This window comes from Dendropsophus ebraccatus, chromosome 1 (genome assembly GCF_027789765.1).
Source record: "Dendropsophus ebraccatus isolate aDenEbr1 chromosome 1, aDenEbr1.pat, whole genome shotgun sequence".
NCBI classification, from domain to species: domain Eukaryota; kingdom Metazoa; phylum Chordata; class Amphibia; order Anura; family Hylidae; genus Dendropsophus; species Dendropsophus ebraccatus.
The window spans coordinates 183,152,865-183,176,359 of record NC_091454.1 but is presented as its reverse complement, the minus strand read 5'-3'; the positions used below and the strand labels follow the sequence as shown (position 1 = coordinate 183,176,359).

The 23,495-nt window shown below is 42.0% G+C and overlaps 1 protein-coding gene across 3 annotated transcripts in view; it reads left to right on the top strand.

Annotated features, from left to right (window-relative positions):
• MEGF11 (multiple EGF like domains 11) overlaps positions 1-23,495 on the top strand; it is a 426,707-nt gene that overhangs the window by 293,640 nt on the left and 109,572 nt on the right. For all 3 annotated transcript variants that reach the window (XM_069985852.1, XM_069985860.1, XM_069985843.1), the window contains exons 6-8: positions 17,914-18,160; positions 18,720-18,840; positions 18,932-19,068. In XM_069985852.1, coding sequence (XP_069841953.1) covers positions 17,914-18,160; positions 18,720-18,840; positions 18,932-19,068 — 505 coding nt within the window. The remainder of the gene's footprint in view (positions 1-17,913; positions 18,161-18,719; positions 18,841-18,931; positions 19,069-23,495) is intronic.

The window sequence follows — 23,495 nt, the reverse complement described above, 5'->3', positions numbered from 1 at the left end:
AAGTGAACACATCACAATGAACAAATGTCTTGATCTGCATCATGTTATAGAGCAGGAGAAGCTGAGCAGACCAATGCATCATTTGTAATAAGATTTAATATAACTTGTATGTATTGATTGAAATATCTCCTCATCCTATGCTTAGGTGTCCAGTGGGCAGGCCTACAAATGATTAGCATTTATGTATGCATGTTCCTAAACTGAAGAATATCAGTCACTGAGTAGGACCACCCACTTGACTCCTAAGTATAGAATAACTAAATTACAAGTTAGGCTATGTTCACACAACGTTTTTTCTAGCTAAAATAACGGACGTCGTTTAGCTGTCTGGCCTCCCCTTAATGCAATGACGGCTGTTGGCACATAATTCTAGTTTGGGGTTACTAATTGGCCTCAGGGTGCGGCTTAATTGAAAAGTCCATTGAATTTAATAGTAAAAACGGAGAAAGATCGGTGAAAAAAGACTGTGTGTGTGAACAACTAATAAAAAACGTCTGCTGTTTACAAAAGACGTCCGAAAATAATTGTCCCGATCATTATTTTGACGTCTACTGTGATAACGTCCGTTATTTAATACAGTGTGTGCATTGGACGTCCGTCATCCTATTGACTTCGGTGCATTGCATTGAGGTCAATTAAATCACGCCCAAATTTTTAAATAGCAAAAGCAGCCGCCTTTTGTCTTTTTTGACGCTGTGTGAACATAGTCTTATACTAAATGTTTTTACATAAAATTATATGATTCTGTTCAGCTTATCCTGCTCGATAACAGGATTCCAGTAGATTGGTTTTTAAGTTTTTCAGTGTAGCAAAACATACAGAAAATCTATATGTAGAAGAATCCATAACATCCTTTAATATTGAAGTAGAGCAGTCAGTACTGTGGCTTAATATTACCATATTAGCTGGGATCCCAAGAGATTGGATAATATTTACATGCTGACAGCTTTCCTTAATATGACATTACCATGACTTGATTCATAGGCAGCAAAGCATGCACGTATACAGGGAGTTCCCTAGAAATGTCTGTCGGACAAATAATGCAAAGCTTGACTTGTAATTTGTAACACATTTTGTGATGAAAAAATATAAATGTGCACATTATGTCTTGTCTAGTCGTTCTGCGCTGTGTTTTTGTTTCCAAAACCTCAGAAAATAGAAATTGAATAGAAAGTGTCTCGGTTATTTGGCAAAACTTTTGACACGTCAAAATGCTATGTCAAATGTTTTGATTGGTTGGGGCCTAGGTGTTTGGATCCTCACTGATCTTTAGAATGATGTGGATGAAGTGTGCAGCTTTGCACTTCAATCTGTCTCACAGTAAGCTTAGTCTTAGAGCCATATTACACAAAGCGATAAACGGACAAAGTATGCCGATTCGGCCAATGACACTATCGTCGACTGATTTTGTCTTTTGACCTAAAATCATTGGCCACTGACTGCGCATTGCTATGTACGTGTAATATCCATGTGCGGACGACGGCTGACGATTCGCATCTGCTGACACATCTTTGCAGAAGCCAGGTGGAGGACCAGGGAAGCGCCAGCCCAGGAGAAGCAGGGGATTGGTAAGGTGAGTATTCTGTTTTTGGAATCCACAGAGGCAAAATCCATATGACTTGGTGGCAAGTTTGTATTGCCAGTTTCCCTGCAGATTCTTGCTTAGATCCAGCCTGTGAGAACTTACCTTAAGAGGCCACACCATGATAAGAAGTTGGAAAACTACTCTAAAGCACCAAAATTCCTGATTTTAATCAATATTAATTCAAGTAATAGAAGGTTAGGTCCAGATGTAGTTTATTTTCTTTGGATTTGCAGTGTGAATTTTGTACTGCACATCCAAAGCAATTCATAGTAAAATATAGGGGTAAAATCTCCATGTCCATGAGGACATTCATTTTTGCTGAAAATTTTTGCAAAAAATCATGGAGGAAATTATTTGCTCTGTCAGCACCTGGCCAATACAACTTTCCTAAGGACTGATGTGAAACTTGTCTGCACCATGCTGTCACCCATCTTCATTCACAAGGGCATTCTGTAAGGCAACACTATTCCAATGAACGCACTCTCAGAGCAGAACTCTTGTTATTTCTCTCCCCTTTTAATTGATGTGTATAATTATGATTACTGTATATTTATTTAGGAAAATACTTCCTAACCCTAACAAATCCAAGTTCACCTAAAACCTTTTTTTTATTAAGCATATAGGTACTTCTGTTATAAAGAAGGCCTCGAAATGCCCACCAGGCCTCACAATACTAACCTATAATAGAAAATGGGCACTGCTTACATTTATACTTTGGAAAGAAGCTGTTTTACTCAATCAGGATTTTTGCACAAACACTTAATAGAGACAAGAGCTTCCGCTAAGTGGAAACAGTTAACTGCTATTGTGTAGTACATTGATTTGCATGTTATAATATTGCTTTGCAAAGGCTTGCGGTGGAGAGGGGGGTGCGGCAGTGCACAGAGACATCCCATGAGAGGCTCGCTCACAACACACAGCGTCCCACTCTCATTTCCACCGATACACGGACACTGCCTTCTCGCTGCTTACTCATTAGATCTGGCCAACGAGTTATACATAATTAATTAGCAGAATCTCTCGGCACAAACCTTGGATCCAGAAGCTGCAGAAACAAGAAGATTGTGAGCCAAGAACATCGCCAGGCAAAACTCTGCAGGAATTTAACCCTTCCCCTGCTAGTCCAAAGTGCCAAATGCGCTACAGGGAGGAGGGAGAATGGGGCCTGACGGTGGTGATTACTCAATAATAACTATATATTATTACGGGATGGTTAAATGATTCTGTATCATTTATATTTACAGTGAGAGGTTATTCTATTTATATACATCCATTTATAGGTTTCTGTATACATAGAGATGGGGCAGAGATAATTTTTTTCTATAAGCTGTAACAACAGATAGCAATAGGAATAGTGCGAATTGAAGCGGAGCCCATTTTATTCTGCTTACCATCATACCACCAGGCTGTGGGCAATGTGAGTGATGGGTCTTAACTGGAGTCCCCCATTCTGTGTTGGGTGGACCACCAATTATTGCATAGAATTGAAATTTTTTTTATGACGCTGTCTAAATTTGACCATATACATTACCCTTTTTTATGCATTCTAGCTTCTTCACTCTTGCCCTGACCTATCTTGACCTCTATTACCATCCATCAAAAATTCCCTGTTACTCAGTCGACCCTTTAAACACTAAGGGTAACCCTACACCAAATACCTGACAGCCGAAACACTAACAAACATAGAAGATTGTCAGCAGAAAAAGACCACTGGGTCCATCTAGTCTGCCCTTTTAGTGTTCCTTTCTTATTATCTTAGGATATATATATGTTTATCACAGGCAGGTTTACATTCTGTTATTGTAGACTTACCAACCACATCTGCTTGTTTGTTCCAAGCATCTACTACTCTTTCAGTGAAATAATATTTTCTTTTGTTGTTTCTGATCTTTCCACCAACTAATCTCAGATTGTGTCCCCTTATTCTTGTGTTGTTGTGTGTTTTTTTTTTAAATTAAAAACACTTCTCTCCTTTATCATATTTAAAGGTCTCCATCATGTCCACTCTTTCCCTTCATTCCTCCAGACTATACAGAATTAGATAGTTAAGTCCTTTCTGATATGTTTCATGCTTCACACACTCCACCATTTTTGTAGCCCTTTGGACCCATTCTATTTTATCAATATATTTTTGTAGGTGAGGCTTCCAGAACTGGACACAGTAATGGTGGTCTCACTAGAGCTCTATACAGCTGGATCACAATCTCCTTCCTACTGGTTATACCCCTATCTATACAGGCCAGAATACGATTTGCTTTCCCTACCCTCTGGCTGCACTGGTGACTCATTTTAAGGCTGTCAGAAATCACTACCCCTAAATCCTTCTCTTCTGAAGTCTTTGCCAACACAGAACTGCTTTCAGATTTCTCTTCCCCCAAGTGCATTATTTTACATTTGAAAACATTGAACTGAAAAACTTGATCAGTTGACAAGTATTTTTCCTGATTCCCCATACAGTTCAGCATGTAAATGTTCTCAATGTAAAAAGGATACTTAGTCATGAACGGAAAAAAGCCAGCTTACCCCATCCACCGAGCTTCACAGCACGGGCTCACACTCCAACAGGTGTCCTGAGTAGATGCGGAAAAGAAACGAGTCCAGCTCCCGGCAAGGTGGAATCAAGTGCGTTGTTTATTGTATCTCCGTCACCGTACACACGTGCGGCATGCCCCCAACTGAAGCCTACGCGTTTCGGCTGCTACACCGCAGCCTTAATCATGGCATGATTAAGGCTGCGGTGTAGTAGCCGAAACGCGTAGGCTTCAGTTGGGGGCATGCCGCACGTGTGTACGGTGACGGAGATACAATAAACAACGCACTTGATTCCACCTTGCCGGGAGCTGGACTCGTTTCTTTTCTGCAAAAAGGATACTTATACTGGAATTGAGCACTAAAATTCAACCCACTAAATGCTTTCCTCCATCAATATCTATCAGAAGAGACCCATGTACAAGTTAGGGTAAATAATAGGTTAAATTTGTGGGACTGAAGAACGTGTCTGCAAACTCTTTTACAAACTAGACCTATGTGTTCAGAAAATTGGCCAAACATGTCACTAGTTGTCCATTGGGTCGATTAAGCTCAATGGGCCCTTGGTCCATACACCACATATATATGTCAGTACTGGAGTGAGCCTACCCTTGGATAGTCATCTCGTCACACCAAGATCAATAGGTCCGACAGCTTTTCACTAATGGGTATCAGAGACTTTAGCCTCATAGTGCCTATGCCTCCTACATTAGTGAGCAAAGATAGTAAGTTAAAACCACAGCTAACACATCATGGTATTGTAATGACCGGTGCCAAGTAAAGAACTCTGCTTTACTGCATGTGACCAACTCATTTGATCTATATACCTACAGACCAATGTAAGGACTATCCAGGCTTTCAAGAATTAATTGAAATATCAATTGCTGCCTCGTCTTTTCAGAGTAAATAGACTTGTAAAAAAAAAAAAAAATATACAGTCTACGGAAAATATATCTTTTATTAGGTGTAATCTTATGAATAGGCCCTTGCCGCACTCAGTGACCTGAAACAATGCTTCTAGTAAATGAAGTTCTAGGAATGAAATGACCATAACTTTCCCTTGGGAACGGTAGATATTTAATTAGGATAAATCAATTCCTATGCCACACTCTCAATCCTGCTTAAAGGTTTCATTTCCACTTTGGCAATACATTGTCTCTCATTCGCACAGTTTAAGTAAATGGTGGATTTAATAACCTAGGTCATGGACGTATATTTGACACGTTTTAATGATTTATCTGTATCCATCTTTAGTCTGCTAAACAAGCGTTTGCCATTTGCCGTGATAAAGCAGTCACTTTGTTTCTTGATAATTGGACGTTCATGGTAATTTCTGGGAATAGGAAAATATACCCACAATGCTGTAGGTCTCTTCATCGTATTGTGTTAACTGCTTTCTTGCCAGCGGTTAATGCATCACGTCGCTGGCTAGGTTGTTTTATTGCATCGCAAGCAGTCCTCGGAGTGTGATACTCTGCGGGTTTTCCCAACGATACAGAGAATAGAACTTGGCAGTCAGAAGCGTGGCACGGAGAATGCCCTGTGACTGCCAGGGCTGGCACAATGTGATCCGCTTGGGTTCAGTGGCTGCCGCTCTCTCCTCTCCAGTCTCCCAGCACCAAACAGCAAATCAATAACATCACAAAGTCTGCAGCTGATCAATATTCTCTGATTAATCCGCTCCCAGCTGTCTGGTATATTTAGCGCATCATAATTAGAATTATTAATTAGAAATAGGAAATCGATTGTCACATGTGTGCCAAAAACAAGTCATCACAGACAGAGGGACAGTGATGTCTTAAGCTTTATTGTCCTGACATTGTCGTTTGTGACCTCGCCAGCCGTCCCTGGAAAAACGGATCACTGTCGCGACAAGGCACCAGCACCCTCTACAGCATTTAAATGAGCTCTGCGCAGACCTTATTGACTCCTCAGTGTGTCAATTTTTTTTTTCTTTTTTCTCCATTTTTTTAAGCTGAACTTTTTAAAACAAGACTCTTACTAAACATAAATATTTTACATGTCAACACCATAGACAAAACATATACAGAGGACTAGAGGGGGTGGGCCATGACAAAGGAAATAAGAGAAAATAGACATAGTACTCATGCTGTTAGGATAGGGACAGCGAAACACAAGGACAGGTGAGCCCTGAAGCTGGCACCCGCCCACAGCCCCTACCTGCTTGCCTCAGAAGCTCTAATAGCAACGGACAACTGGACGGCAGTCCCTGATCTAACTGAGTGGAACACAGAACAAAACAAGACAATACACAACACAATAAAGGGAAAGTCAGGAGTCCAAGTCAAAACCAACCGAGCAGCAAAGTACAAAATCGTGTCCAGTGGGGTAGTCAAAGGGTTAATAGCCGAAGTCAGGTAACCAGATAATAAATGCAGGAAAGCGCTAGATCAAGTAAACTAGGAGCTAGATACTATCACAGGCAGGAACATGATACAAATGCTGGTACTTATGCAACCTGTAGTCCCAGCCTCAGGCTTGATTGGGGCTGAGGCTCTGGGTCCTGCACAGATACTGACAGCTTACTGGTGAGTCAGCTGTCCGTCAACAATCAGTGAGCACACACACAACACCTAAGTTGATCAGCCAGGGGAGTGAAACCCTGGCCTCTGCTACAACATGGAATAGCAGAGCAGAGTAGGTGAAAAACAAGAGAAGCAGTCCAGCTGCTATGGACGCCGTCGTCGTGCCCACAGCAACCGGCCTGAGCGGTTGTTATGAATGCTTTGGGCGCACACATCTGCAATGCCAGGAGCTGAATGCACGGCTCGAGTCCTAACACATGCCCTGCACAAGACTTAATAGGGTTTTCTAGGATTTATTGGGGTTATACTACCTGTAAAAATTAATGGACTGCGCTCCAGAGAGGCTATCGATATTAGTTTGATGGGGGTCTGACTCCTGGTACCCATGCTGATCAGTAGGCTGTTTGCAAGCACCAAAGACCATTCAGTGTATACTATTCAGTGCACATCCTTTCCATTGCCATTCATTTTATAGTGCAGTACAAGGTGTGGAGAGAATGTTGGGGGGACCCCTGCCGGTCTAATATTAATGGTCTATGCAGAGAATAGGTCATACATTTTTCTTTAATATTAATGGCTTCCTTAGAGGGGAACTCAGGACACTGAGGAGGAAGTTATGTCTCTTACCTTCCTCCTCTGCGCCGTTCTCTTGCTGTTAGTAATGTAATCCTCAGTCCGGAGCACTGCTCCCCCGCCCCCATTGCGCGAGCCAGCCGACCTGGTCTATTGATTATCATTAGAAGGACCAAGCCGGCCTGCACGATGGGTGCGGGGCAGTGCTCCTAACGGTGCTCCGGACCGAGGATTACACTGCTAAAGCTGCTATTACACGGAGTGCCAAAAGGGAGCAATCGAGAACCGACCGTTGAGGTCAGCGCTCACTTGCTCCTCGTTCCCCCCTGGCTTCCGGCGCTATTAAACGCGTCTGCAGCAAACGGGTAAGAGACAGAGAGGCCGCGGGGGGCTGCCCCGGTGATCGCTAGATCGTCCGGACAGCCCATAGAAGATAGCAGCGGTCTGCTGCCGCCGCCCCTTTTCTGCAGAGCAACAGCGGCATATCGCTGCTATCCTCATCGTTGATCTCTCAACATGTTGAAAGACAACGATCAGCTGACATTGTGCATGTCGGCTGATCGTTGTCTCCTATTACACAAGACAATTATTGTCCTTAACGGTCAGTATCGGACGAATACGGACGATAATCGCTTAGTGTAATAGGGCCTATACAGCATTAGAACGGTGCTGAGAAGGAAAGTAAGAGACATACCTTCCTCCTCAGTGCCCCGTGTCCAGTAGGAGGCGATCAGCAGGTTAGATTTGTCTAGTTCTCCTTTAGGTTATGTTCACACTGCGTATGAGTATGCGTACGAACCGCGAACATACGCCTGTAGTACAGTTATGCTTCCCTAGCTTGATTCGAAGCGATCTGAGGCAGGTAATTTACTTGGAAATCTTCGCCCAGCCCCGTAAACCACACAGATCCTTTTGGATCGAAAAATCAAGTTCAATTTGGCTGAAATAAGTACTTTGTACGGGACCGCATGGAAATCCACGGACGTGAGTTGGAACATTTCCGTCCTCAAACAATGGTCTTGTTCATTTTTCACTGCGTCGTATACGATCCGGCCGTAAGCTCATACGTAGTGTGCACTGTGCGGGCGTATATCGTATACTTTCAAGCGAACGCATCAACCTCAAAACTAAGTGCGTATATTCGCGGTTCGCACTACGGACGGAAACATACGCAGTGTGAACATAGCCTTAAGGTGCCTATATACCTTCAATATCTCTGCCCATACACATGGACATTATCAATGCTGAACTTTCATGTGTTCTCTATGAAGAGGGGTAAGTCGCTGCTGGACTATTCTGGTGCCAGCTAATTCCTGAAAATAATAGGGTCCATCACACCAAACCCCTATTCTCCACCGAGATAGCCCCCCCTCCCATACATGTTATAGTGCCATGGATAAAAAATACATCTAGACCATTCTGTAGTTCTTATTCCCTTATTATTAGTATTATTCATCTAGTATCCTATATCAGCAAACCTAATTTCCTGAGTACTGATATGCTATGTCAGTGACGCACATAGACTTTTATTGGTGGATCTGAATGAAACAATAAACACCACAACCACTTTGGCCAATCAATTTTTGTTGGAACATCTCCCTAACCCTCAATGATCTATGTAATCTATACAGTGTTCGATTACCATGCGGTGCCCCCACAGGAGACGCATATACATTCTGCACCCCATATACATTATGTATACATTGTACGCCCTATACATACATAATGCTCCGAAGAGCATTGATTTTCTAAAGTTTTACATGCGTAGTCACTGTGTCGTGATCAATTGAACACATCTTTCCATTCCTTATTTTTTTCCATTACAAATGAGCAGTTTGTTCCTCTTTAAGAAAGAGCATAAGACAGATCCCCGAGCCCTTTGTCACCTATCTGCTATTTATTCTCATTTCAAGAGAGAGCGGCAAGAGGAGAATACAAAGCTTTTTGTCTTACTTGGGTGACTGCTCTATTAGAGAGAGGGAATGCCAGCGTGTGGACGTGCCAGTTGAGCACAGCCATTACGTATTGCTTCTTCTGTGTAGTAAATGATCGTCACGTCTCCCTAAATCTATAACCTGTTCTTAATTTCAAGACGGAGAGCAATTTTTTCGCAATTCATCTAAGAATATATTTGTCTTATTGACAACGTTCCTAACGTCAAATAGAAAACAGCTCAGCGCATCTTATTCTGCAGCCGCTTATGCAAGAGCTACAGCCTGGCAAATCTACTCCAAATGTGGGTTGCCCAAAGCAAAATTGTGGCCTTTACTGATTATAAATGGGTGAATCATATCAGTCAGAACATAGGTGAAGCCTTATATAGTAATTACAGTGTATTAAAAATAGAGATGAGAACAACTGGAACATGCTCAAGTCTGATCAATCGGCGGTTGATTACCGGTGGCTGAAGAAGTTGGATGCAGCCCTAGGGAATCCTGGAAAACATGGATACAGCCTATGGCCTATAGCTGTATCCATGTTTTTTATGCAGCCTTAGGGCAGCATTAACAATAATAATAATTGTTTATTTGTATAGTGCACACAGATTCTGCAGCACTTTGCCTATCTGTATGTTTTGGGGTGTGGGAGGAAACCGGAGTACCGGGAGGAAACCCACGCAAACACGGAGAGAACATACAAGCTCTTTACAGATGTTGCCCTTGGTGGGATTTAAACCAAGGACATCAGCAAGGCTACAGTGCTAACCACTGAGCCACCGTGCTGCCCATATGAGGTTATAAGGTTTTAAAAGTTGTACTCTTTAAAGGCATTGACAAAAATACCACCCTGCGCTCACTGGTTTAACCATTCAGCCAATATTATCCTATAACCATAACAACATAGATCTCTACCAATTCCACTGTGGGAGGGGTAAGTAAAACTGTCAAGTCCCATAACACCACCACCCCCTCAGATTGCATCTCAGATGTTGGCAAAAGAGAATTCCAGGCTGGGGGTATTTTTGGCAGAGCGCCATGGAGGTGGAGGATGAAATAAGTAACTTGCTGTCACCTCCTCCGTTCCAACACTAATGGCGGTATCCTGCAGCTCTGGTCCCCCAGTCTTGGCCGCTTCTGAGTCAGAACCACTCAGCCAGTCAGTGGCCAAGCTGGGACCCTGCTATGGCTGCTTACTACCTGGTCCCCTCTCCTACCATGAAGAAGCCAGGGACCGGGGTACCAAAGCAAAGGACCAGCAGTGAAGGCTGGAACACGGTGGGATGCCGATACATTCCCTTAATGGAAGACACTAAGGGGGTTTCTTTTTTACACTGTTAAATTAAATGGTAAATTTATTCTGTGGGAAAATATGCTCACATTTATATTTTTGTATATTTTATGATATATTTTACTACTTTGAAATGTAAACTTTAAAAAATTCTTTTGCTTGTCCTGACCCCATATAACCTTTTTATTTTCCCACCCACGGACCTGTGTGAGGTTTAATATTTGCAGGATGTTATAGTTTTTATTGATACTCTTTTGGCAGCTGATTATTTTTTAATCCATGTTTTTTGGGAAGCAAGATGACCCATAAAACAGCAATTTTGGATGCGTGCACTTATGCATCAGTGTGGTTAGCATGCATATCTATATCATAAAAATCAAAGTCTGTCTGTCTGTCCTTCTGTCTGTCTGTCTGTCCTCTATAGACTTCCAAACGCCTGAACCGTTTGACCCCAAATTTGGCACACAGATACATTGGGTGCCCGGGAAGGTTATTGCGAAGGTCCCGTCCCTGCCAGATGTACAGGAGGGGAGGGGGAGGGGAAAGAGCGGCGCCCCATAGAGATGAATGGGAAAATCTCCTCACTGCAAACACAGGTGATATAATTAGCTGCAGCAGACACGGCAGTTGGAGCCTTAGCAACCAATAGGATTACTGCTTTCATTTTCACAGGGAGCAATGGTTGCTAGGGAAGCTGCCTCACAACATCCACAGTAATAACTGGTAGACCCCCTACTCCATCTATACTGTACATGTATACAGGACCCCCTACTCCATCTATACAGTACATGTATATACAGGACCCCCTACTCCATCTATACAGTACATGTATATACAGGACCCCCTACTCCATCTATACAGTACATGTATATACAGGGCCCCCTACTCCATCTATACAGTACATGTATATACAGGGCCCCCTACTCCATCTATACAGTACATGTATATACAGGGCCCCCTACTCCATCTATACAGTACATGTATATACAGGACCCCCTACTCCATCTATACAGGATATGTATATACAGGGCACAACAGGTATACCAAACTGTGACTGGGTAACACTGCCACACCAGACCTGACCAATACCACCAAACTGTGACTGGATAACACTGTCATACCAGACCTGACCAATACCGCCATACTGTGACAGGATAACACTGTCATATCAGACCTGACCAATACCGCCATACTGTGAATGGATAACACCGCCATACCAGACCTGACCAATACCGCTATACTGTGCTGGATAACACTGTCATACCAGACCTGACCAATACCGCCATACTGTGACTTTATAACACTGCCATACCAGACCTGACCAATACCGCCATACTGTGCTGGATAACACTGTCATACCAGACCTGACCAATACCGCCATACTGTGACTGGATAACACTGCCATACCAGACCTGACCAATACCGGCAAACTGTGACTGGGTAACACCATCATATCAGACCTGACCAATACTGCCATACTGTGACTGGATAACACCGCTATACCAGATCTGACCAATACCACCATACCGTGACTGGATAACACCGCCACACCAGACCTGACCAATACCGCCATACTGTGACTGGATAACACCCCCATACCAGACATGACCAATACCGACACACTGTGACTGAATAACACTGCCATACGGGTAAATACAACCCTGCAGGTATACAGGACACTACAGGTATACAGGACCCCAAAACTATACACTACAAGTGCACGGGACCTCCACAAAACTATACTACAGGTATACAGGACCCCAAACTTTACACTACAGGTGTACAGGACCCCAAAACTATATACTACAGGTATACAGGACCTCCACCAGCTATATACTTCAGGTATACAGGACCTCCACCAACTATATACTACAGGTATATAGGACCCCAAACTATACACTACAGGTATACAGGACCTCAAAACCATACACTACAGGTATACAGGACCTACACCAACTCTTTAATACAGGTATACAGCACCTTCACCAACTCTATACTATAAATATACAGGACCCCAAATATACTACAGGTATACAGGAACTCCACCAGCTATATACTACAGGTATATAGGACCCCAAACTATACACTACAGGTATACAGGACCTCCACCAACTCTATACTATAGTTATACAGGACCCTCAAACTATTTACTACAGGTATACAGGACCCCCGAACTATATACTACAGGTATACAAGACCTCCACCAATTATACACTACAGGTATCCAGGACCCTCAAACTATAAACTACAGGTATACAAGACCTCCACCAACTATACATTACAGGTATACAGCACCAACTATATACTACAGGTATACAGGACCCCCGAACTATACAGTACAGGTATACAGGACCTTCACCAACTGTACACTGCAGGTATACAGGACCTCCCTCAACTATACACTATAGGTATACAGCCCCCCCAACTATGCACTACAGATATGCGAGACCCCTAAAAACTATACATTGTGGGTATACAGAACCCCTCCAACTATGCACTACAGGTATACACTAATTCCACTGATTAACTCAGATGAAACAATACCTTTAGCTTGGCCTCCTGGGCACCTTAGAACAAATCTAATTAACACACTGACACTTTATACCCGGGCAGCGCCGGGTACATTTTCTAGTACTGTATATGTGATGGTTGGCATGTCGGGCATATGATGCAACTGAATGCTCTTTTCTTGTGTAGGTCTGTAGCGCCAGTCATTTACTAATTGAGCCCTCTAGTTCTCTTCTCCGCCAGGCCTTCATACATTATACTGAAAGCGCTTTAAATCCACATAATAAACATTTTGTTTTGTACAATATTGATTGTTGTATTTCATTGACGTTGCTTCTTGCCAGTTTGCCTAGGCGGCATGAAGCTGTAAATTGTGTAGGCACAGATACAAATATGAAATGATTATGGGCTTTTAGGTGACCAGTGTTAAAAAAAATATATTAAATTGCTGCTACAACTTCTGCCTCATTTATACCATTGTGTTCCCAAAATGACCCGACTGTGCTTTTGTAGAGATCGGGCCCTGTGTATAAATGTAATAACAATGATTTGGTAAACTAAAAAAATGAGTAAAAAGGAGAATGTTTTATCATATAAAGTGTACTGACATTAAATGGCAGCTAATCTTGGTTTATACTTCACAGTAGAGGGTCGTTTTGATATATCTTCAGAAATTATACTGATAAATGTCAGAAGATGTTATTGGGGGGGATCCATGAGCTAGGACCCCACCTGGTTTCTTGAATGATGGTGAATGTTGGGTTCTTTTTAAAATTTAAATGTTTTCCTATTGAAATTAATGGTAATGTAATAGAATTAGTTAAATGGTACTGAATTACATTCCATATAACTGCTACAAATCAAGGGCAGGCTGAGAATCGACCGATCCCCAATTTCGGTGTCACTCTCCTTAGTGGTGGAAGGCAAAACTTCATCCTTTAAGGCTCAAAATTAGTCATGTCTAGTAACTGAAAGTTCCTGTTGTTTAAAGAAAAATGTATTCATAGACCCCCATGGTCTGGCTACCCCAGCCAGACCACTAGATCATTCCCCCCTGTGGCCACTGGTTCCCACCAAGAACTCCACAATTTCTGTTAGGGACCCTCATGAATCAAGTGGCTATGAAGTAGCAGCTTGGCTTATACAATGTGGTTGAAATGTATATTAAATGGTTTGGCCACTTTATAGAAAAAATTTTCAGCATACAATATTAGTAATCCTTACTGACAGCAGCTCCTTGTGTGCCCCATAGATCTACAATCATACTCCCCTCCTCTAGGATGTGCTGCCCTGCTCTATGGTGATCCTGTCCATAAGATGACCAACATGGAGGAGCATGTGACCATGCCCCAGTATATGGATGCTTAGTGGTGGACACTGGGGGTAGGACAAGGTCACATGCTCCTCCACGTCAGCCATCTTATGGACAGGATCACCACAGAGCAGGACAGCACAGCCTGGAGGAGGTGCATTTCATTCAGCTTACAGACCATGACGGCAACAATCTGAAGGAGGGTTTTCTGATATCAGTGCTGTGAGGTCCACAGTAAGCTGCTATCAGCATATTCAGTGAGTACACTAAACAGTTTTACTATTATGTGGCCAACCCCTTTAACTACCTAATGTTAGTTCTTAAGTTCTGCTGAGAAGCAGTAAATTAATGTATAACATGGGAATATGCGTCTGGCCATGTCTTTTTTCCCCCATAAATTTTTGGTACATACAGTATATAAATACATAGTGTACTGTGCAAAAGTTTGGACAGGTGCGGAAATTATATTTTCATTCTGTAGCAGGACAATGACCTCAAACATACAATGTCACTAAGAACTATCTTCAGTATAGGAAATAACAAGGAGTCCTCAAAGTGATGATATGGCCTCCATATTGCCCTCATCTCTACATCATCCTGTCTAGGATAGCGTGAAGAGCCAGAAGGTTCTGAGCAATTCCACATCTATAGATGGTCTGGAGTTAGTTGTAAAACGTACGTCAAATGTACCAAGAAAGAACCAATACCGTTATAAAGGCAAAGGACGATCACACCTAGTATTGATATGGTTTAGATTTCTTTTCTGTTTATTCACTTTTTTGTTAATATAGTTAATTAACACTTCTATTTTTGAAACGTTCTTTCTCTTCTGCATTTTCCACACCTGCCTTTAAGTTTTACACAGTACTATAAGGTGCAGTTTCTAAGTAGAGGACTCTCGAACACTGGGCTGTTCAGTCTACATCTGCTGTTCAGTATGACCGATTCCGCTGTTTTGTTTGAGGTTGCCAAGCTCTTAAAAAAAAGTTTTGACAACATGGCGATTAGGCCCGAGACCGACATTGTTTTGTTTTTTTGGAAATACATATGAGCCTTAGTACAAGGAGGGTAATTTTGGTATCTCATTTTAATGAATGAGTTTCTTGAAACCACTGTTGTCCATAAATAAGTAAAATAATGTTAAAAATACAATGAATAATAAATGGACAGTACAAAATAAAGCGTAACATGATTAATTATGAGTCCCCGGGATATAGCCCCGCTATTCAAAGACTTTCCCATATTCCTCCTATTCAAGTCTCTAAACATTGTAGACAGTGAAAGAGGAGAATGGGTATGTGATTAGGGGACTTGGTAAGGCATATTGCAAATGAACAGTATTGAGGTCATTAGATGTATGTTCTATGTGTATAATATAGTCTTATATAAAGCTTCTAATGATTGAATCACTTATTCATGTAATCGCTCGGCTGCTCATTAGGAATTCTCATGTTTTATGAAAGATAATATACTCTCTGTCAATTGTGTATTTGAACTCACCTTGAGTCTGAATCTGAGCTGCGGTTAGTAGATTCTGACTGTATGGAGAAAAGCTTACTGAAGAAAGTCAACAGTCCCATTACTGCGCGGAAGGGGCCGCGTATTATGTCCAGTAGCAGGCAACGTTTTAGGTAATAACAATGGCTAAGGGGTTGGGGGTAATTTGTACAGCCCAAAAAAATATTGTGACAACTATTATTTCAAAATTGAGCATTGACTTGACTTACCCATTTAGCACTTCACAACAGGGAGCAATAAGTGTGTTTTTAGGGTCCTCTAATGCTGCAGATTTGACAGTATTTCCTATTTCCACTGCTACACTGCAGTGGGATCATTAGGTTTTTGTTGCAGGTTTGCCACTGCTGATACTTAAAAGGGTATTCTGGGAAAATGTTACTTACCCCCTATCCAAAGGATAGGGAAAAAATAGGAGATCACGCGGGGGGTCCGACCCCTAAACCCCCCAGTGTTCTCCATATGGGACCCCACCGACTCTGTGATGAATAGACCCCTGGGTCGGCACTCGACCCGCGGCTCCATTCATTCCTATGGAGCTACAGAAAGAGCCGAGTACGCTGTAAGAGTGATTAAGGCTAGGTTCACACTGCGTTTTCAGCATTTTTGCAAAAAACGGATTGCAAAAAACGGATGCATTTGTGTGCATCCGTTTTTGATCCGTTTTCCCATTGACTTCCATTATAAAAAAACGGATCAAAATGGATGCGTTTTTTTTTTTACGCACAATAAAGTACTGTTGACACTACTTTTTTGACCGTTAAAAAAACCAGATCCGTTAAACAGATTGCAAAAACGCAGTGTGAACCCACCCTTACTCTGCTCTTTTTGTCACTTCATAGAAATGGATAGAGGCGCGGGTCACGTGCTGACCCAGGGCTCTATTCATAACAGAGCCGGTGGGGTCACATACAAAGATCACCGGGTGGTTCAGGGGTTGGACCCCCCGCGATCTCCTACTTTTCTCCTATCCTGTGGATAGGGGAAAAGTTTAATTAACTGACATCTGCAGCGATTCTAGCCCTCAGTATAAGGTGTATGGAGTCCCCTGATTGGCCATTAATGCATGGTTTTGATGGTGATAGGGGTCGAACATGATGGAAAATGTTCATTCTTTCATCGGAGGTGCACGAGACATCGTATTGAAGCAATAGGACAGGTAGAATTTCAAGTGAAATTTGCCATGCGGACTCCACTTGTAAACTCAGTCTCTTTTGCTCAGTGTGCTCGGGCCCTAAGTCTGTATGTATGCACACAGTCAAAAAAATACATGATCGATCCTAGTCTCCTATACTGTTGGTAGTCTGACCTGTTCGGGCTTTGGGCCTCTATGGAATTTAAGTGCTGCTATATTCATTTACAGGCTATGCACAGTATTGTATGAGTGCTTACATTATTCACTTGCTGAAGCTGTTTAATCTGTATACTTTTATTAGCAATGCAAAGCAAAGATCAGTGTTTCTTGCACACTTGTGGATTGTAAAACAGTCTTGAGGGGCAAGTTCACATAGGGCATCTTTATAGCATGCAGACCCATACCTGTGAACAGTGCAGCTTTTTCTGTGAGCGTCCCACATCCTGGATGTTAAAAGGGATGGGATCTGTCCACGTTTCTATAAAACTCCACATTTCTGGGCTGCTTTGAGGCCATTCTTGCTCATAGCAGGATGACAGCAAATGTCCTATAATTTTGGCCATGAATGCTGGAAGCTTTGGTGCATAGGAGCCAATCTTTTATTGTTCTGTATTTTATGTTCCTTTTATTTTAGTAGGGAAAAATGAGATATGGAAAAGTGCATAAAACACCTTTTTGTGTGTGTGATTTGTAGTCTCATATACAGAAGTCTGTGTATTCTCTCTGTTTCTAGTCTACTGTGTGCTGTATATCAGGCCTGAACTATTATGTGCAGTACTCTTTAACCATTATTACCTGTAATAATCCCGTATTGCAAGCATAAAGGAATACTCCAAGAAAAGCTGCTGCACACTGTTATGCCTAGCGCAGGGCCTGTGGGGGCAGTGCATGACTTGTGATATGATATGTATGTTGAACATTGAATACTTATCATTTCACTGGTGTTAATCCATTACAGTTCTGCTATATTCATCACCCACAGGCTGTGACAGTGAACACTGGGGGCCACACTGCAGCAACCGATGCCAGTGTCAGAATGAGGCGCTGTGTAATCCTATAACTGGAGCCTGCGTGTGCTCAGAAGGGTACAGAGGATGGCGTTGTGAAGACTGGTGCGACCCTGGGACCTACGGCAAGGCCTGCCAGCTGAGATGCCAGTGCCAAAATGGAGCGACATGTGATCACAGAACTGGAGAATGCCACTGTGCTCCCGGATACACTGGCGCTTTGTGAGTACCTTCTGTCTGCTAGTTACACGTAAGGCTTATCCCTAGCTATCTCTCTGTATAATTATAATGAATTTCTCTGTGTAAGGTTGGGTTCACACTACGTTTTTGCTATCCGCTCTGTTTTATATGTTTTTGCAAAAAACGGATGGAAAAACGTAGTGTAAACCCAACCTTATTGTGATCCGTTTTTCCATTGACTTCCATTTAAAAAAAAAAAACGGATCAAAACGAATCCGTTTTTTTATAACGTATACAAAAACATAGTCAACCTCATGTTCGTGTGTGTTAAAAAAAAACAGATCTGTTTTTATCCGCTTTTTCTTTATAATGGAAGTCAATGGAAAAACGGATCAAAACAGATTCACACAAATGCATTAGTTTTTCTATCCGTTTTTTTTCATCCGTTTTTTGCAAAAATGAATGAAAGAAATGTAGTTTGAACCCAGCCTAATAAATACAGTATTGATGTATTAAAAGAATACAAGAATATAGCCTAATGCTAAATGAAATGGTCTGTCTAGTTTGTTTTATTGATCTTTTTCATCTATCCCCATACTAGCTGTGAAGAACTGTGCCCACCTGGAAGTCACGGTGCATTATGCGAGCTTCGCTGCCCTTGCCAGAATGGGGGTGTATGTCACCATGTGACTGGAGAGTGTTCGTGCCCGGCAGGATGGACGGTAGGGAGTCTGATTCTAAACTGCAAAGCATTGAGTAGCTTACTAAGGACGTGACCGACACAATCCCTTCTTTGCTTTTCTCCTTGTATAGGGTTCTGTCTGTGCTCAGCCATGTCCTTCAGGAAGATATGGAGTGAATTGCAGCAATGAATGCCAGTGTCACAATGGAGGACAATGTGATCCTGTGACTGGAAGGTGTCAGTGTGCAGCGGGCTACACAGGAGAGAGGTAAAACCAGCAACATACTCTAGCCACCCACTGGTTATATATCTGCCTTTCCTAAGCCAAGTCTATCTGTTTCATTTGGTATGGCCGATGTGTAAAGAGCAGAACATAAAAGGTCAGGTTCCCGTCTGCTTTGCCGGCTCCATACAGGGCTTCCATTGTGTATTTCATTCTGCAGCGGGAATCTCAGCTGGTTGGCCTGCTTTCGACTCAAGTTTGAACCTAGTCTAAGGTGACAAACCAATGTGCCTATAACTCGAAGATGAGTTTTCATCCAGCTGTTTGGATACATGGTTGTGGGTAACCACTGTTAAAACCTTACATGTTTTTAGTATTTGGTAATACTGTCAGACAATGCAAACGTAGACTAGGCAGTCTAGAAATCCACTAGATTTATCATAGTGTATCATGATCTTTAATAAATCTGGTGTAGCTTGTCTAAGGGTAGATGACCTATTTGTTGGATTACTTTTCAATTTTGGCACAATTTTTGGTGCATATAGTCATGCATTGGTCATGCCTCTTTTCCTACATTGTTACTTGGGCACAAAAGAGTCTCAAACACTAGTGTTGAGCAAACTTTCCAAACCTTCGGGTGTGGCCAAACGTAAAAGCTCAGCATTTGACTCCCGCTTTCTGGAGTAGATGGATGCAGCCCTAGGGCTGCTGAGAAAACATGGATACAGTCTATGGCTGCATCTATGTTTTCCACAACTCCCTAGGGCTGCATCCAACTGCGTCCATCTATCAGGGGTGAAATGGCTATTGTTTGGGTTTGTCCGAACTTGAACATTTGACAAGTTCACTCAACACTTTAAATGACACAATAGCTGTGTGATGTTGACAGGATCATCAGCAACACTGTGTGGCTATTAGGGGGGAATGGTGGGTGGGGGCATTGTTTCTATAGCATTTGGCTACAGTGTTTCATCTAGGCCTGGCCTACAAGTTATAACTCTACGATACAAGACAAATGCAATGAGCTCTCCTAGTAATATGTAAGATATTGGTTAACAGATTTAGCCTATTTGATAAGAGTTATATGATTATTACAAGTGGTCAACCAGTACATGTGGACCAGGCAACCGAAGCCTCCTTATACCCAATACAAATTAAAAAGCAGGTTTTCGAAACTCTCCACACAGTCTGGATGTGGCTAACACTGTCTGTAGCATTCTTGTTTTTAATATGGTCCCAGATCTGACTGTAGATTTGGTGACTAATCTATAAATGACAGTAGGGTAAGGGTATTATGCCAATGCCAAGGATTTTGAGTTTATAAACCCTCCATGGTTTTGCACAGCTGTAGATCCTTATTACCACCGTAAGTCTTACGCCAACAGCTAAAGTAGCCAAAAGTGAAGGTGTAAATCATAGCGCCATATATGATAGAACCCACATTGTGCAGATGACAGTAGAAAGCCACCAATTTGTTATGACCGAGACAAAGGTGCAATGTGCTTGAATCCAAGTGGGCCCCCTCAGCCTCAGGGCCCCATAGCAGCTAATACAGCTAGAGTTACATCCATAGAAGTATTCTGCCGCTGACCTTGTCGTATTCTGCCGTCCTTAACTTGTGGGTTACTACATCTGACCATTGTGGGCTACATTGCTCGGGTATTATAGTTATTATTAATAATAATGATAATGAACTGACTGTGCCAGGTAACAAAGTCAGCATGGCTACACCACTTCAGTCATATTACAGATGAGCAGGGTGGTGGCGCACATGCCGCTTGTCTTAGTTCTGTAAGCCCATTTAACCTGCCGTAGCGTTTCTCATGATGCAGGTTTTTTTGTCCTTTTTAATTAAGGTATTTGACGCATTCTGTTACCTTCTGCTGTAAACAATAATGGCTGATGGCTTTAAGAACTGCTGAAGTCATCAGCGGACACTTGAAGTGACATGGAGTTCAATAAAGAAACTCAATATTGTGTTTTATTAAAGAAGCAGAGGGCATGTTTTACAGGTTTGCACGCCGCCTGTGTCAGCTCCACTCCTAGCATTAACATTATTACTACTATTTATTTATAAAGTATTGGCCAAACGCCACACAATTACCAGACACTGCTTTTTCTTCCACTCTAACTGTAGATAGAATGATAGAAGAGATCCTTTTAGGAAAAATGCTTGTCACCGTTAGAAATCAGCCTTGTAAGAAAGACAAACTTAGGAAGCAGGACTCGGACTTATGGGAGGGTATAAGGAACCTCCACACCCTGATGTTGTTGTGGTTACTCCAAACAGTTTCTTAAAGGGGTTTTCCAGAGTTAAAAAAGAAACATGGGAACTTTCTACACAACTCTTTTCTGCAGTTTAGCTGTGGGTTTGTAATTAAGCTATATTCACTTCAATGGACCTGAGTTGAAAAATCCCAAACTGGAGATAAAAATGGTACTGTCTCTGGAAGAAAGTGGCCATGTTTTTTTTAATGCTGGATAACCCCTTTAAAGTGTCACTTTCGTGTAATTTTTTTTTTTTTGCAGAAATATGCAGTGACTTTCACACAGCTCCCACTGTGTAATCCTTTGTTCTCTTCTTTCTGCTGGCGACTAATCTCCCTCCTCCCTCATCCCCTCTCCATATGTTAGACAGGGCTCGACTGATGTAAAAGAGTCGAAATTTCCTGATAATGAGCAGTGAATGAGAAGGAGGAGGGGAGGGGGAGGGGAGGGGTACCTGGGGAAAGTCTTTTTGAATGCAGATTATGGTATATTTGCCTAATAAACCCAATTACAAAGTTTCTTAAAATCGCCTGTACTATTGATTTCTGCAAAAAATAAAAATAAAAAATGACAGCGACACTTATACTATATTAAGGCTGGGTTCACACTATGTATATTTGAGGCTGTATTTGGTCCTCATAGCAACCAAAACCAGGAGTGGATTGAAAACACAGGAAGGCTCTGTCCACACAATGGTGAAATTGAGTGGATGGCCGCCATATAACAGTAAATAACTGCCATTATTTCAATATAACAGCCGTTGTTTTAAAATAACAGCACATATTTGCCATTAAATGACGGCCATCCACTCAATTACAACATTATGTGAACAGATCCTTTCTGTGTTTTCAATCCACTCCTTGTTTTGGTTGCTATACAGCCTCAAATATATAGCCTCAAATATACGTAGTGTGAACATAGCCTGAAAATGATAGATTATAGATTGATACTTTTTGTTAAATTAATAATAATCAGAGGACAATAAATGTGTATCTTCGGATTGGCAACTCTCTGACCTTGTTAGGGACATAGGGCTTAACTAAATTTCATAGGGTCTTCTAGCAAAATCAGAGGGGCCCACCACCTAATGACAAGAGCACATGTAGCAATAATCAAAGTTATATGTAATAGTGCCATACAGTTCTGAGCACAAGTGCTGCAAAATAAGAAGACACCAACCTGTTATTCCCACAGGTAAATGATGTTCCTACATCTAGGTGGGACCACTCATCCTCTGAGCCCCCATGGAAAGGGTGCTACCTACGCGTACTGCCCACTTGACCCACATTGGGGTTCCAGAAAGTTTACAAGCCCACAAGAACCATCATAACATATCCTCTGTTTCCTTTCTTTCTAAAAAAAAAAAATGTGGTGGATCCATCCCAGTTTTTTGCCCAGGGGCTTGCAACAAAGTTAAACTTCTAAAACGTCACTCACTTGTCTTCCAGGCTGTGTGTGTGACCATTACTGGAGTAGGCTAGCGCTCCATCCCCTGCAGTACAACATTTTAGGAGGCGGGGCTTCCTTAGGTGCATAAGTAAGGCCCCGCCTCCTGAAACATCGCGCTGCAGGGGAAGGAGCACTAGCCTACTCCAGTAATGGTGACACACATAGCCTGGAAAAACTACATGACTATGAAAAGAATAAAAGTCTACTTTGAAGACAACTGAGTGAAGTTTTATAAGTGTATACTCACATGCATGAGTTTATGTGATTGTTCGGAACCATGAGATATAGGTTGCATGAGCCGAGATAGGAGGAAATCGGCGGTTCTTTGAGCATTTGTGGAGCAAGTGGGAATGAGCACTAAACCAGCAAGTTATCGAGTTAAAATAAAGTTGAACTTGCCATAAATGTAGATTATCTGTACTATTTAACATGCTATATACTCCAAGGTTTTTCCAAGATGTAGTTTATTTAGGCCTAGATATTTTTTTAGGATACTTATATGCCAAAACACTGGAAAGAAACTTTGGCAAGAAATGGCTCTTGGGTATCACGAAGATCTGTGATAATATCGCATTGGTAGTCACTCTAATATATAGTAGATAGCAATGTGGGCTAGTAATGATGCATACCATAGATTTCATACCATAGAATTACACTTGTAAAGAGCAAAACACAGGTATAAAACACAACATAAAAAATTGCATAAGTACGCCCATGTGTTGGAAAAAATACCAAAAACACTGCATTGCGGACAA